Below are 16,842 nucleotides of genomic sequence, written 5' to 3' on the forward strand. Positions count from 1 at the left end.
TTATTTATTTTTTTATAAAAGGTTATTATTTTTATTTTATTTTTTTAAAGAAGTTGAAAATCAACTTAGCCCGGCTCAACAAAATACCGATGTTGAGTTCGATCTCTGTTAACTGAAACTATGGACTCGTACGCTCCATTACTGGAGAAACTCCGGCTGCCGCAGCCGTCGCTTCAACGATTCGCCGTCACTTCAATATTCTCCAAGCTGCGAGCTGCTCCGCAGCATCTCAACTCCGATTCCGGCCCAGGCAGGGAAGCCATTTCTCAATGCCTACTTCACTCATCTCCCGCCGTCGTCGACCAATCTGTTCGAGAGCTCTGCCGCTTGGTCAAGGAATCTTACATCGACGTCTCTCGCGCTCTGATGGAGCTTCAAGCTGCTCTCGAGGGATCAGAATCGCGGTTCGTTGACGTTTTCGTCAAGGGACTGGGCTTTCTCGTCCAATTTGGATTCCAGAAGCACAATGGGTCGTGGCAGTTTGGCTCGGCGGAAAATCATCCTTTTGTTAAGGTAAGGGGTTGTTCTCCGAAGAGATTGGCTGAAGTTACTTGTTTAGAATCGATTTTAATCGCGTTATGTTCTAACGATGTTTTGTAATGAAATTGTTATGGTTGGCCGGTTTAGTTTGATTAGTAGTCTTTAATCATCTTTATAAATAAAGAGTTTCAATCACTTGGCGAGGGCGTAGGAAGCCTTTGGAGTGTATGTCATTGAAGAAGGTATAGAGTTGATTACAAAAAGAACTAGTTTGTTTTTCGAGAAAAGGTCTGATCCATTAATATCATAATAGGGATGATAGGGTCGATCAAGCCCGATCATGAGTGAAATATCATGTTTTGGTCAACTAGGTGACATCACAAGTGAATAGAAAATCGAAAACATCAATAGCAGTTCTAATTGAAACACTTGGAATAATTCTACTACTTCTACTAGTAATAGCCTATTTAGTGTTTGTTGAACGTAAAGTAATGGCTTTTGTGCAACGTCGAAAGAGTCTTTATGTAGTGGGATCGTTTGGATTGTTACAACCTTAGCAGACGATTTGAAATTGATTCTAAAAAAACCTACTTCACCAAGTAGTGCAAATTTCTTTTTTATTTTTTTAGAATGGCTCATGTGACAACGTTTATGTTAAGTTTGGTCGCTCGGGTCCTTGTACCTTTTAATTATGGTTTGATTTTGTCAAATCCAAACATAGGGCTACTTTTATTTGTTTGCCATCTTATATTGCTATTTTTGAATCATAATAAAACGCTCCCCTATGAAGTCTTGGAATTTAGACTCCTTTGATGCTTGGTTGCATCAGGGCTACTTTGGGTTAGATGGAATCAATGCTTACATTTTGGTTTATAAGATACAGAATAATATTTGAAGGTCGATTCTCTGGTTCTTTGTTCTATTAAACTTGAGTAAAGGGCAGTTTAATTCTCACTGGCTAGTATAAAATTTTAAGCAGTGACACTGTGGGGTGTGTGGCAGGTGTTGTCTTGTCGAGTAGATGTTCAAGCCCAGCTCTTGCACCAAATTCCACTGTTTATGGTACAGAACAAGTCACTGGGAATGGAAGCCGTTTGCGAATTCTTAAGCCCATTTGTGAAACATTCAATACTAAGAACACAGCTTTCAGACTCATCATCTTCGTTATTTGTGCGAAATTTGATGTCATCGATTATGTCGGTTTGCTGCTCATTGCCACAGGAGGCATTGCCTATATTTGATTTGTTGATTCAAAGCCTCAAATATGTCCCACGCAAGACTCTAGAAGTAAGTTGGCATTGAGGCAGATAATTTCCAATACCGTCTCGAGTATGTTTGGATTATTACATAACTGAACATGATATTTATCATTTCAAGTTTTTCCCACATTGAGCATAATGCACAAATAATTACACTCGATTTGTACCAATGAAGTTCAGATTTCTTCATAATTTTGCAGGATTTCTGGAATTTCATACATCTGGTGGAATCTTTGGTGGATGCTTGTACTGTGGTCTTAAGACTGTTGGTCAGCAGTGGATCGGTATGCAGCCACTTCATTCTTCATCACAATGAGATAATATATAATTTTGTCTGTCTGTTTTTTTGTGCATCCTTTTGCTTGCACAGAAGTTTAGAAGTTCAGTTAAACTAGTTGATAGCTTTGACCATGCCTTAAGTTCAGTCAATATTTAAAATTTTAATCTGTCTTGACTTTATCCTTTTCTCCCCACTTAGCATCTCATAATGGAAGCTCAACAACGCAGCCTAGAACTGTTGGATACAATTCTCTCCTTGTATGCATCTCTGGACAGACATGTTTGTGGCTTTGAGCGCATTATTGAACTATCAACATACTTGTTGTCCGTACAAAAGGACCTCAAGATGCAATATGTTTCCAAGCTATCTTCAGCCTTCCCATCATTATTTACGATTCTCATAAAATCAGAGCTAGAACACGAGCAATTGTTAATATTGAAACTTCTTCTCTCCCTCCTGCAGTGGAAAGCTGAACATGGTATGTTTTCTGTTTAGTTGAATCCGTTCTAGTCCTACCTATTATTTATGCTTTCCACGTTCTTATTTTGGCAGCCGGCAATAAGAAAATTTCTTTCAAGATTGTCCATTTTACTCCCGTATTGTTGAATATATAATGATGCTTATGGCTTTTCAGAATATGCTAACAGGGTAACAACACTTTTACCAAGTGAAGAACTTTTATTCGTCTTTCCTGCCATCAGTCTCATGTCATCTCCTTCAAAATGTATTAAAGGAGCAGCAACTGAATTGCTTTCCATATTAGAAAAGCTGTTGGTGACGCTATTGGTGACAACAAAGGATGAAGTTGAGAAGGAGAGGGCGTTTCACTTTTCATTGATTAGCACACCCGGGTCTATTATTGTTAAGCTTTTAGAAAAGCTATGGTTCCAGGTCAATTTTGTAACCTGACATCTTGAGTATTTTTCTCTGTCTAGCCTGAAATGGTAGCCTAAAACTGCAGAGATGGAATTTTTACCTTGAATGGTGATTGAAATTTGATAAGATTCAAACCATTTTATCTCAGGGCCTTTCTTCACAATCCAGTGGGTTCTTTTTGGATTTTGCAATTTATGGCCTGAGTAATAGCAAAGATGATAATGATTTGCCCAAAATGTGTTGGACATCTAAATTAAGAGAGTACTCATTATGGATTGTTGATAGACGGAAATCCCTCCTGCCCCTCACTCAATTTGAGGAATTATTTGTTAGAGGTAAAAGAGAAACACTCATTTTTGATGAGTTACTTACCATGTCTTAACTACTAGTTTTTATATTTCGGCATCCCTTGATTTATGGGGTAAGTGTTTGATATTCTTTTATCGTTCACTCGTGCAGAAATGCCCTTTCTAGTAAGTGCAATCACTTCCATTATGGTGGTGCATCATTCATTGGCAAGTGACGCTGTAGAGTTGCTAGCTGCTCTTGGAACCTTGGATCCAAAAATTGGATTTCAGTTGTTTCTTTTATTCCTTTTTTACTGCAATATATTTTCAAGAAAAGAAGTCGATCGCCAGGATATGGTGGTGAGTTTTCTTTTTTGCACTTGGGTATGACTAGCTTTCCAGCATGTGATATTTTTGCTTCTTCTTATCTCACCTCAGAATGAATTTGTTTTCCATTCAAGAATGTGGTAATATTCATTTGAGTTGGTGCTAGTTACTATTTGCTGTTATGGTTGCCTCGGGAGCATAAACTTGTGACTGTATAATATTCATTTATTTTGAAGGTTATTAATTATTATGTAAGATTGTGAATTTTCTGTTATATGTGACCCTTCCATCATATAATTAGATGAATATAAGAAAAGAAATTAAAAAGATCAATTATATGATCTGGAAGAGGTCATTTGGGAGAATTTTCATGCAAATTGTCTCCTTATAAATTCAAGGACAGGTCCCGTTCAAGTAAGATAAAGAAGCTTAATAAAAATTGGTCAAGAATAATTTTGATAGCGGTTTCTTGGACAAGGTCTTTTGGAGGAAGTGTTTTGGGTAGAAGTGGAGACCATAGGTGAGATATTGTAATTTTTTTTTTTTTTCATATTAGTTAACAGTAAATCAGGGAGAAAGATCAATGCTACTAATGGGACTAAGACAATAGTGTCTCTTCCCCCTGTTTTTTTTTGTTGTCGTGGTCAATGTTTTGAGTATACTTGTTTCCAAGGACATGAAAAAGTTCAGTGAAAGGTTTCAAGGTGGGTAGGGACAAGATTCACTGAACATTCTCTCAAATTTTTGATCATATTAGGACTTGAAATCAATAGGGATAAAGCTTGGTTAATGGAGTTAATTCAAAACTCATTATGTGGGTAGATCTAGCAGTGGGTAAGGTATCGAGCTGCCCATGTTCATGCTTGGTTAACCTTTCAGACACAACCTAATAATCCTAGCTTTCTAGATCTTTGTCTTATACAGTGAGAAAATATAGGATTTAATATAAATTTATTGTAACCACCAATTAGAACGAACTTCAATTGTTCACTTTTGAAACAGGTTTGTTTAGAAATACGATAGAAGTCTGTGAACATTGTTCTCCAAAAAAAAAAAAAAAAAAAAAAAAAAAAAAGAAAAAAAAAAAAGTTTCTTCAGTATACTATCCGCGCCTTTGTATTTGGCATGGACAATTAGTGCTTTGAATGTTTCAGGCACATCATTTGTCTTTATTGTCCAGATATTTAAGTATACTTCTTTTATGTTATTGCAGCTTAAACTTTTGGCATTGCTTCCATGCCTTGCTTCTCATAGTGCAATGGTTCCTTTCATAGTTGAAGCTATTTCACCAATGCTTCGCAAGGATTCAAATCCGTAAGTGCATTAAAAGAAAATATTTATTGTTTCATTTAACTTACATTTATTTGTTCGTTTTTGTGGCCAGTTGCCATTTTACCTCATATATAGCCTTTTATAAGATATAGTGATTGTTGATATATGAAGTATACGAAGGTCTTACGGAAAAAGACTTGATATGTAGAACTAGGGAAATAATTACGAGACAAAAGAAACGTGGATCAAAATTTCCAAATTTTGATCTTCTTGTGGTGCATTAGATATTCTTCTGTTTTCTCCAATCTCCCAATGCATGGCATGGAAATCACTCAACAAAATTTGTCTTGTTTCTTCAAAATTCACCACATAGGCAGAAGAAGCCAATCTTTTAGAAGTCAATCAGGAGATAGATATTGAAAATGCTGACAAATTTGACCCAACTGTCAAAAGCATTTAGACTGGGGAGGAGCAAATGTTCTTGATCCTCCTCCAAAAATGACATAAGCACACAAATGAGGACCAAGGGAGATGACCAGGTTCTTTTGTTGCAGCTTAACATTAGTACTAATGCCACCTAAATAGAGAGTGCAATAACACTTTTCATTTCTTGTTGATGAATGCCTTCCATACTATCTTGCAAAAAGTTGGCTTGGGTAATACGAAGCCTTGGGAAAGAGAGTATTATAAAGATTTGACGTAAAAAGAACTTGTGCTTTTTAAGAGACCAAATCCTCATATTGCAACAGATGGAGAAGGATATGATGTTAAGATGGGGGATAGTGGAATTTCACTTCAAGAACCCAAATAAACACCCCACGCTTCCTTAATCAGGACCTCGATCCACAGCTAAATTGAAACGAACCTTGTACATTGCTCCTTGAGTGGACCACCTTCATCCTATGAAATCAACCAAAAAAGAGTAGATCTGCCTTTAACTTTGACAGCAATTTTTTTCGAAAGTAAACTGATTTTTAATTTTTTTTTTGGAATATTATCAAACAAAAAGTTTCAGATTTTGATACTAATGGTATCATCAACATGTCTCTTTATGAAACCTATATTTTCCTCATTCCGAAGAAAATAGATTCATGAATGGTTCATGATTATAGAACCATTAGCCTCATCCTATGTGTTTACAAAATAATAGCTAGAGTCTTATTGAATCATTTAAAGAAGGTTCTTCCTTGTACTATTTTGAAATCAAATGAATTTTGTGACGGGGAGACAAATTTTAGATGCTTACTTAGATGATTGGTAAACACGTGAAAAGAGTAGATTGATTCTTAAACTAGGTTTGGAGTAAGCTTTTGATAAAGTAGGTTAAGGCTTCTTTGTTGCAATCCTTCAAGCCAAAGAGTTTAGTCTTCGTTGGAGAAAATGGAATTTTGATCGTATCTCTAGTGCTAATTATTCCAGTATTATTTATGGAAGACCATGAAGGATTATTCCATCACACAGCGTTAGACAAAGGGACCCCCTTTCCACTTTTCTCTTTATTATTGTCTCGGATTGTCTTACTTGCCTTTTATACCATGGATCTCTATCGGGTGATATTATGTCTAATTGCTTTGGGAATTATTTTTTTAATAATCAATCAGCCCAGGGGCCAGGGGTAGAGGAAACCCCCTCCCACAAAACTTTTCATTCTGCAGGAAAGTTTTGTTTTCTTTTCCGTTTTTTTTTTGAAAAATACATATAGAACTTATATATTCTTAGAATTCTCAGTGGCATACTATTTATCAAATATACCTTCTTTTAAACTCTGATTTTTTATTTCATTTTCAGAGTCTTATATGCTACAGCAACGCGATTGCTATGTCAAAGCTGGGAAAAGAATGATCGTGTATTTGGGAGTCTGCAAGTAAGTTGTGTTTATATTTGTGTGAATGCTTGGGGCAGTGGGAGGTGGGGTTGGTGGGCTTTCTCTTTTACCTGATACTTAACAGTGTAATAAAGTTCCATTGCCTTTTCACCTTCATGTAGAGAGTCTTACTTCCCAATGGATTTTCTGACTTTGTTCATGAGAGAGAGATTTGTCTCAGTTTGGCTGCTTCAATTCGAGATGTTTGCAGAAAAGATGCAGATAGAGGAGTAGACCTTATCTTGTCTGTTTCAGTATGGATTTCTTGGAAACCTTTCTTTGTCTTTGTTTTTTGTTTCACACCTATTACAGGGATTTTATATATCCTCTCAATTAACAGGCATGCATTGAAAGCCCTGATCCTATCAATCAAGCTCTTGGATTTCAAGGCCTTGCACATCTATGTGAAGCTGATGTCATTGGTAAACTTATTGTCTATAAATTATAATATGTAAATTATTCATACTTCGGTCTAGACTGAAAGAGTTCACAATAAACCTTCCAGATTTTTACACGGCATGGGATGTCATTGCTGAGTATCCACTGGACTATTCTGCAAATCCAGTTCTTGCAAATAGGTTAGTCACTTCTCCCAACGAACTACCATGGGATTTTACAAGGAGCAAATGAAGAAAGAATAGTTTTACAAATGTGAAATTTCTACTATTTTTATATGACATTGATTTTATTGTGAAATTTATCTAAGGGTCGGAGCCAGACCAATGGAATGGTAAAAGCCTCTCCAGTTGAGGACAACATAAGAAGGGGAATAATTTTTTTTTAAAGAAGATACCACAGTTCTGAGGCCTTTATATAGAAATAATCCTATCCCATGTTTCTAAAACAATCCTTCTCAATCATTTAAGTTTTACAATTTTCTCCGATCGCAGCTCCCAAGAATAGTCCTACTAACCCTTCCTCACAAGGTAATTCCCTTTCTGTTTAGCAGAAACCACCCAGTAAATCTGACACAAAAATAAGGTAATTTGGCATCAAAATCCTGAATCACAATCTCCAAAAAGAAGTAAAAGTGTTTTATGTATATATGAGAAGCATCCTAGCCAAGGTCTTTTGTCGCAAAGCATGCTACCCTAGGAGAAGACAATTTATTGTGCTGTCTAGCACGCAATTGGTTGTAGTTTTTCTTTTATATGATAAAAGACATGTATATCAATCGAAAAAGGATTTTAAGAACAGACCACCAAGAGCTAGGACCCCTGCTGAATTCTCTTGTACAAGATGGTAGGAATGAAACGATCATAGGAACTACTAGAATAGGGTTTGAAATGAAAACACTATAGACGAATCTGGCATCCACAATCTATGATCATCAAATTCAAGAAGGGCTTGCAAGTCTAACTAGTATGTGCGTGTGGGTAGAGCGTTAGAAAAGTGGATTTATGTGTAACAGTGTCACTTTCTTTTCTTTTTCAGTATCTCACTATAAGTCTTATTTATAAATCTAACTGATCTTACAAACGATTGTCAAATTTTAGGGAAAATATATTTCTGCGATTTGGTTGACACACTGAAATTTTTAAATTAGAAATAGTTAAATTTAACTTTCAAGTACTTGTATGATCTATTTAAGAGGACAACCTGGCTTTTTGGCAGCCTCTGCAATCTTCTCAGATGGGGTGCAATTGATGCTGAAGTCTATCCAGAAGCTTCAAAAGACATAATAGGAATTCTTTTCACTGTTGGGACATCAACTTGTCCTTGTCATGATTTGCAGTGGACGAAGGCTAAGGCTTCTGCTTTTGACGCCTTGTCACAATATGAGGTAAAATTTAGGATGAAATCTTTTTTATAATCGTTAGCGACCTTTTTCTTCTTTTATAGAAGAAACAACTTGATAGAACACAACTATATTGCAACGTAAAAGATAAAAGGAACTACTGTATAATTCCCCAAAGCATTTGAGATACTTGGAACCTCCCCTCTTGAGATACTACTCAAGCTCTAAGCCACTAAACAGTTACCTACCTTTACCCTTTCCCACCCCACCCTATTTATCACGAATCACCACAATAGCTTCCTGTAACTTCCTGTTGCAAGTCTAAATTAGATTTTTTTTTTCATTATAATTTCAGCGAGGTGCATGCCGTTTTTTAATACAAAAAGCTAACTAAATATCTAGATACTAGGTATAATAAATCTAAATAAATCCCTAGATAACGGTAAATCTAGTAAATCTGAATAAATCCTAGATACTAGGTACAATAAATCTCATGAAATCTAAATAAATCAATACTTGGTACAATAATTCTAAATAAATCCCTAAATCTCTAGATAACTGTAAATCTAAATAAATCTTTAAGTAATAGTAAATCTTCCTAGAAATTAGGTAATAATAAGGGATATCCCTGGGTAATAGTAATAATAAAGGATAAGGAATTATACAAATATCTCCTAGATTAAGGCTAATCGTTCAACACTTCCCCATTCATTATCGGTTGGATATTAACTCACTAAGCAGTAAGCTGTAAAGTGAGCTGAAGCTTTTGCTGTAAAGTCAGCTGAAGCTTTTTGTTAGCACTTTTGTCAGTTGAGGCCGTGAGAGCATATAACTCATACATACTTCTCTTGGAGCACTCCACTAATGTTGCTTGTCTCTCTCATGCTCTCTCCACTTGGAGCACTTTCATTGGCGTCGCTTGCCTCTCTCGTGCTCACTCCTCTTGCGAGTGTTTAGTCTCCTTTCAGCCCCCTTAGACTTAAACATTGCTAGCCATTCATGACATCGACAATGGCACATCCTTTCTGATAGTGGCAGCAATAAATTCATTCAATTTATTTATTCACCTTTTTGATATCCTTTCCTTTGGTATTGTCATTTATGCTTGCCAGGTATCCCTTCTTGAGAGAAGTATTGTAGATTTTAAAGAAAGGAGCACTTCAGTCCTTTTTACGGAGACAGATGTGAACATCCTCAGTGCGATAAAAGGTCTTCTGGTCAAGATTATAGCTCATGAGCACAGGTTAAAATTTGTATGTATTATAGTCTACCGCCCGCTTCAATTGCTGCCACGAAAAAACATTCATGTAATTGATTATTCATTCCCAATTTGTTGCAGTAACCGGAGACGACTTGTAAAGGAGAAGAGAGTTGCTGGAAGTAAGATTGAGAAGCTACTAGACGTCTATCCTCGTCTTGTTTTTTCTTCAGGTATTAGATTATTAGTGGTGTAGCTGTTATATACAAGAACAATGGCCTCCACCACTCTTTCCTCACCCAAAAAGCCTCTTCTAGTTCTTTAGAACTAAACCTCCTATAAAATTGTTCTTATGGCATTCGCTACATATTTTGAATTTATCCAATTTTGAAATTTATTCTACCCTTTTACTACCAGTTTACTATATAGGCTGTGCAATAATTAGCCAACATTATTAGTTTTCCGTGTATTTTATTGGTTGGAATATTTTATGTAGTAACCGGTTATAGTTAGTTGACTAGCCTATTTAAGGCATTTCCTGCCTTTAATATAAAAAGAACCGACTCCTAACAACTGGTGTAAGTATTAGAGCACCCTCGTGGTAGGGACTTGGTGGCTGGAAAAAAGAACCCACCAACGACTGGCAATGACACAGTTCTAATTAGTCTTGATGCTTCGACTTCTCAAAACCCCATTATCTCCTCGAACCTTGACACGCCAGATGTTATCAGTTGAAAGATCTATTGAAGAAATGAAGACAAATATGCTGGAGTTTAACCGGCAATCTGTGCTGAATATACGAAGGAGTTTAACCGGCTATGTGCACAAAATAATCTTGTGAAATCTGAGAACCAACAAATAGCAAGATATGTGGATGGATTGAGGGGCGATGTAAGATTGCAACCAGTGTATTCTCTCCCTGGTGGTATTTCTTTATCCTATAGAGTGGAACAACAACGTGAAGAAAAACAGGAGGACCCGATTAGAAAGATATCTGTATTAGGAGGAATAGTTTTACAAGAACATAGTAGATTCACAAAGACACCTCCAATGAGGAAGTACTTCATCCATTACAAATAAACTAAAGAAGATCTCAACAATAAAGTTGGCACCAAGAAAGTAATGGAAATACAGCAAAGAAGTAATACTGTGTATAGCAGACCAACATCGGGAGAATGTTTTAGTTGTGGACAACAAGAGAACTTATCTAATAAATGCCCTCAAATGAAGACATTGGCAATAATGGAAATAGGGAATAGTAAATATGGAGGTTAAGATAATGTTGAAGAGGACAAATCTAACTTTTACTTGGGTAGATCTTAAACCCACTTTGTTGCTAACAACCACTCAAATTCATGGAAACTTAGTTAAATTTATATAAAAGTTCGTAAGCTTGTAAAGAAATAGTTATTCAATCATATTCGAGAGAGTTACTAAAAGGAAATGGAAATATGACGTGCAATACAACAATTGCACTAGAAAATTAGCAGGAGTAAATACGATTATTAAGGTTGCATCCTACGATTTTCCTATTTTTCCTCGGGATGGTGGGGGTTGTATTCAATTGAATATGAAACTTTGTTCATTTAGTTTAGTCATTTCATATGGTGAGTTGTTGGCTTCTGTGCTTATTTGTAGAATTGCTAAATTCCTTAAATTTGTTCTCAGGGAACAGTACTGTTAGGGAACTGCCTGCTGCTGCACTTCTGTGTCTGTCTTTTTCTTCTAGAAAAGGGAATGATCCTGAAAGAGTAAGGATGTTGTAATTGGTAACCATCATTTTGAAAGGTTCTTTCTTTCCCTAACTAGCCAATTCTTTATTCAGAGAACAAAAGATGAACATGCCAGTTATGTGGATGCGATGTGTGAAATTGCTGAATCTCTTCAACTTTCAAGAAACATTGTCATGGCTCTCTTAGCCCTGGAATCATGGAAAGCATTTATGGAACGCTGGTTAAAGTCTGAAGTTTTTTCCTTTGATGTTAGAGATACTGCAGTTATCTCAGAGAAAACATGTAAAGCTGCTAATGCAATTTTGAAGGTCCCCGTGTCTTTGTCTTGGCCTTCCTATTTACACCTCTTACTTTCATGTCACTTATTATAATAGTTTGGAAAATGTTGAAATTTTGGTAGTAATGTTGTTATTCCTGTCCTTCAGAGTATAATACATGCTGCTGAAGAAGCTTTGCCAAGATCTGCTGAAAATATGGCGCTAGCTATTGGTGCACTTTGTATGGTAATCTTTTGCTTCGGCAACCTCTTTCTTCACCACTTTGGCCTTCTAGGGATATCTCATCTCCTCGTCTCTCCTTTTGTATGCTATTCTTTCTGTCAATAAATTATTCGTTTCTTATTTTAAAAAAACCCCCTTTCTTTCCCAATTTGATTCTCAAATTTTACTGTCGAAATGTCAGCGTCTAGTTTCTGAAGTTCCTTGAATATTTATGTTATCGGTCTCTGGTATGCAATACAAAGTATGATAAATGTTAATTTGGAGAATAGATTCGTTTGGATATGCTATTATCACTGGGATGTTAAGGTCAAGAGGTTTACTCCATGCCGAGGCCTTCAAGAGTAAAATTCTTTTCTTGTTAAGCCTGTGTACTTTTAGATTGTGAACTTATCACTGCAGCCTTATTAGTGTCACTGAGATATTACAAATGTCACATATACATGTGTGCGCGTGTATGCATTATAAGAAACAAGCTGTGGCTTTTTGATAGCGTGAGACATTACAAATATCATTGCGGCTTTTTTCTTTTTGTTATCAGGTCTTGCCTCAGGCTGCCCATGCTGTGAAGTCAACTGCTGCCAAGTTTCTGTTAAATTGGTTGTTCCAGCATGAGCATGAGCATCGTCAATGGCCATCTGCAATATCCCTTGGAATAATCTCCAGATGTCTACATGTCACTGATCATAAATTGAAATTTCAGAACATCTCTGGACTTCTAGAGGTATGCAGATCCTCGTTCCATCACAAAGTTCTTTTTCAAAGTAAATGGCTATTCTTTTTATGCATGGCATTATGCAAATAAAGCAGTTGCAAAGCTCATATTTGACTATGATTACTGTTAATTTTTCTATTTGTTTTGCCTCTGAATTTCATGAAATCTCCCTTTCAGGTTTTAAGCGTTAGCAAAAGCACCCTCGTTAAAGGAGCTTGTGGAGTTGGATTAGGCTATTCTAGCCATAATCTTCTTTCCGGGGTTGAAATTGTTGACAAATCTAACTTGGTTAAAGACAAGCAGACAACCAGGATTGAGGATGTAGAGTTGCTAGGAACAATAGTTAGGGCTTTGTCTTTGATGATATGTCAGCTCATTGGATCTTCTACAGACATGTTGGAAGATCTCTTTACATTGTTCCCAGTGCACTCTTTCGATATCAGTGTAGATGCCCACCTGTTGCATGAGAATGGTGATTTTGAAGAAGATGTCTGGGGTGTTGCTGGACTAATTCTAGGTCTGGGTAACACCATCGTTGCAGTGTACAAAGCTGGGACATATAATGCTGTCCTGGAGATTAAAAGATTGATTTTCTCGTGGATGCCTCATGGAAATTCGGTACTTCAGTACTCTGATTCATTCGATGACAATTCTGTTAGAATTCTCTCTGTTGGATCCTGTCTTGCACTACCAGCCGTCATGACTTTTTGTCATCGATTCGAGTTGATGAATGGTGATGAACTGGGCCATCTAATAGATGTCTATAAGGAGACTATTTCTGAACTGTTATCTGTTAAAAAATCTACTACATCCCATCAGAATTTGTTGATGGCATCATGCATAGGAGCAGGAAACCTCCTTGCCGGCATTTTAAATGAGGGGGTTTGTTCTATTGAAGTTGGATGTGTCCAAGACTTGCTGGAGTTATTTAGAAGATGTTATTCTAATCCGTACAGTCCTTTGATTCATTTTGGGGGAATGCTTGGAGTAGTAAATGCCATGGGAGTGGGTGTTGGAAGTTTATTCAATGTGCATCCTACAACATCATCAGTTCAAATTGAACATGACCTAAAGGTTATATATCCTACTGTTATGTTTTTGTTCACTTTAAAATTGGTTTTCTTATAAAAATGCGTTTACAGGAATCTTCTCATCTTATGGGTCCACTACTTTCAAGTCGTGTTTGTGAGCCACTGTTGACATCAGTGATGCAAGAGATGTATCTTGTTGCACAGAATTCTGATGACAAGAAATTGCAGCAATATGCTGCATGGGCAGTTTCATTCCTTAGACATAATATTTGGTCAAAGAAATCTCCAAACCTTCAGAACTTAAATGAGACAGATGAATCTGGTTCAAGATCTATACCTCAAAATTTCCAAGTGGATGGTGTAGTAATGCGGCTATGCAATTGGCTAAAGCAGCTTAATCTTTCAGGGGTATGTTTCTTCCGGTTTTCTTTTTAGCTTTGATTTGAGCCTAAAAATTACATATATACATGCATGTACGTCTTCTGCATCATCTCACATTTCTTTTAATTTTGAAAACTCATACTTTATGAATGGAAACACAATCGGGCAATTAAAAGATAATCTAGCCCAAGCTAAAGGGTGCCAAGATAAAAGGGCTCCAAGCGTTCAAAATAAGAAACAAAGGATAATTACATAAATCTCTAATTACACACTCAAAGGGAGGTGGTGTTGGGACCTACAAAAATTATGATAAATATGGAGAGAGAAATAGTGGTTCCTACCAACTTTATGGAAGAAAGATAAATCATGGATTTGGGGCGGGTTTGGAGGTTGTACCCCATGGGTTTGAGAGGCCAAACCCGGGGTACGCAACTCCTTCCCCTGAAGCCAAACTCACACAAACCTGAAACCGAGCCCCAGCACCCCCTTGATATTTTCCAAATTTCATTTTTGAGTATGGTCGGAAAGTTAGCCCTTAATACCAATGTAGATGTCTTTTGATAAAAATAAAAGTTGCTTATCATTTGAAAATAGCTGAGTTGAGTAACAAGAATATTGTCTACACTGTTCTTATGAAAACTCGATAACGTACACGATTCTTCTTACCACTGTGTTGAACTGAAGCGATATCGCTTGTTTGCTACATGCACAATTTATTTTGTTAAGTTTAATCTGAAAAATCTAATACTTCAAAAGTTCAGACAGGTCCAGCTACATATATTGACACTTTAGTAACCATACTACGGTGCCTCTCTCAAGCTCCCAGATTGCCGTCCTTGGACTGGGGAGTAATAATCAGGCGCTGCATGAGGTATGAGGATCAAGTTGCTGAGTCGCTGCCACAAAGTTCTGCTCTTAGAAAGGGCATTCTCAGAGAAGAATGCTTGAAGTTCTCATTAGCGCATGCAAACCAATTTGACCAACTGCTTATTTTTCTTGATGAGCTCTCTGACATCTCCAGGTTCAGAACACTAGCGCTGAATCTGCAGTCATGTTTGCTTATTCATCTCGCAGGTCTCATGAACGTGTTCTCTAATTCGAGGGTCGAAAAACTTTTCAATGACATGAAAAACTACTTGTTTTCTTCTTACTCCAACCAACTCCAGTACAATTATGAGAAGCATTTACTATTCATCTCGTGCTGGAAGGGCCTCTACCAATGTCTTGAAGAGGCTTCTCTCAATTCTTTAGAGTGCATATCTCATATTGAAAACTTCATGGAGGTTCTTTTTATCATGTTACCTACATCGCCCTCCGGTACCGACGCCGAAGTAGATGAGGTACACTCCACAAAAGAGTGGTCCGAGGCAATAAGATGCCTTGGCAAGGCACGGCCGGCGTGGCTGCTGAACTTCCTTCAGGTACTTGACTCCATCTCTTCATATTTCCAAGGTCTTCTTCACTGTTCTCGTTGTAGGGACTTATATTCAAATTTATGTGACGACCACTTGTCTACGCTTGAAAAACCTTTGCAGAATGTCTTTTTAAGATCAAATAAAATGGGTTTCCTAATCTATTGGAAACCGTAGATCTTCATTTGTGCATTTAATCTCGCGTTTCTGACTTCTCAAGTGCCATGTGCAGGTCTCATCAGAGGATCTTGTATTAAAAGATGAGAAGTTTTTTGAAGTTATTAAGAAGATGAAAGCCAAAGCCAAACTAACCAGGAATGGTTCTCTCCCACTGAGCGAGCTAGGAAAACTGAAAATTCTGATGCTGAACTTGAAACTGCAAGGTTCTGCTTCTTTGGACAAATTTTGGGAACGTAGTTATAATGATTAGTATTAAGCATCAAATGGAGTTTCAGAATGCTCAAAATAGAAATCTCACATGTTATCTTAGCCTCCCAGTCTCGTGTTCATTTACTTGTTTCAAGGCATTTGTTACTGAGATTTCGTATTGCTATCGACTTACGTAGACCTTCAATTTGCAGATGTGTGGGATGTACTGGTGGAGGTTGTAGCAGCTCTTCAACTTGCAGAGGGAAATGTCAAGAGACAATGGCTGGTTGATACTGTGGAAATTAGCTGCGTCTCAGTTCATCCTTCCACGGTAGGCATTAGTCAGTTGTTTGATGGAACAGTCACATTAAAATTTAGACACAAAATTATATTATATGATTCATAGACGAAATAAACTATTTTTTTCTTACATCGTAGTATAAAATCAATCTTAAAATTCACTGTTGTCATTCTAGGCTGAAAATGGAAAGAATCAAATTTATAATGCTTATGTTAGAACATTCTGTCGAGTTGAAAATAGTGCAACTAGTTAAGGTATATATCTTCTATCAAAAGTTCGGGGTCGGGGTTCAAACTACCCACCTCACAAAATTAGAGAACACTTTGTAAAACGTTTTGGTGTTTTCTTCTGCAGGCACTGCATTTTCTTGGTTTACTATCAGGTAGCTTCTCCAAATACATGCCTCTACTGATTTTGGAGCCTCATGCCGTGCTGAAGGATCTACCTGTGACCCTCAATTCTCTTATATCCACATCTGGCTGGGGTTACATTGCAGAGCCCATCGCTTCCCATCTCCTCGCCTCGACCGAACGGATTCTAAATGCAAACAGTATACATAGCTCCCAACCTATTGATGAAAGTGAAACTGATACAGCTATTTCTCTGTTACATGTGATGCATAATACCTGCGTTTCTTTGAAGGACTTCTTGCCATTGGAGGAGCAGCTTAGGCTTGCAAACATGAATATCATCACTCAGCAAAGAGGCTGATTTTGAAATTTGATCACCAAATTTTGTTGAACATATTGCCGAACAGCTCAAATTTTGGATGGAAGATTTTAGATTTGAAGTTACATAAGTACATGAAATTTATTTTTGAAT

The 16,842-nt window shown here is 37.0% G+C and overlaps 1 protein-coding gene across 2 annotated transcripts; it reads left to right on the top strand.

The window, feature by feature from the left end:
• The first annotated feature begins 65 nt into the window (after positions 1-65).
• On the top strand, positions 66-16,833 carry LOC111435141 (protein RST1). Of its 2 annotated transcripts, XM_023072480.1 has the most exons (25): positions 66-513; positions 1,483-1,767; positions 1,940-2,023; positions 2,218-2,497; positions 2,654-2,910; positions 3,044-3,230; positions 3,355-3,542; positions 4,723-4,823; positions 6,570-6,645; positions 6,768-6,899; positions 6,986-7,067; positions 7,151-7,223; positions 8,260-8,428; positions 9,496-9,626; positions 9,723-9,814; positions 11,250-11,332; positions 11,407-11,622; positions 11,740-11,817; positions 12,353-12,535; positions 12,704-13,600; positions 13,669-13,965; positions 14,700-15,359; positions 15,583-15,733; positions 15,932-16,050; positions 16,375-16,833. In XM_023072480.1, the coding sequence occupies exons 1-25, from the start codon at positions 121-123 to the stop codon at positions 16,729-16,731; spliced, it is 5,571 nt and encodes a 1,856-aa protein (XP_022928248.1). In that variant the 5' UTR covers positions 66-120; the 3' UTR covers positions 16,732-16,833. The 2 variants fall into 2 exon arrangements, with proteins under 2 accessions (XP_022928248.1, XP_022928249.1); XM_023072481.1 differs by lacking the exons at positions 66-513; positions 1,483-1,767; positions 1,940-2,023 and having other exon boundaries at positions 2,405-2,497; positions 2,667-2,910.
• Positions 16,834-16,842: the final 9 nt, after the last annotated feature.

Source organism: Cucurbita moschata, unplaced genomic scaffold (assembly GCF_002738365.1).
Source record: "Cucurbita moschata cultivar Rifu unplaced genomic scaffold, Cmos_1.0 Cmo_Scf00048, whole genome shotgun sequence".
NCBI lineage: Eukaryota > Viridiplantae > Streptophyta > Magnoliopsida > Cucurbitales > Cucurbitaceae > Cucurbita > Cucurbita moschata.

Excerpts from the sequence above, each read along its gene's own strand:
- LOC111435141 (XM_023072480.1), top strand. The coding sequence starts at position 121 with ATGGACTCGTACGCTCCATTACTGGAGAAACTCCGGCTGCCGCAGCCG. Across the intron at positions 1,768-1,939 it reads TCCCACGCAAGACTCTAGAA|GATTTCTGGAATTTCATACA; the intron begins GTAAGTTGGCAT and ends ATAATTTTGCAG. Across the intron at positions 11,333-11,406 it reads AAGGGAATGATCCTGAAAGA|AGAACAAAAGATGAACATGC; the intron begins GTAAGGATGTTG and ends TTCTTTATTCAG.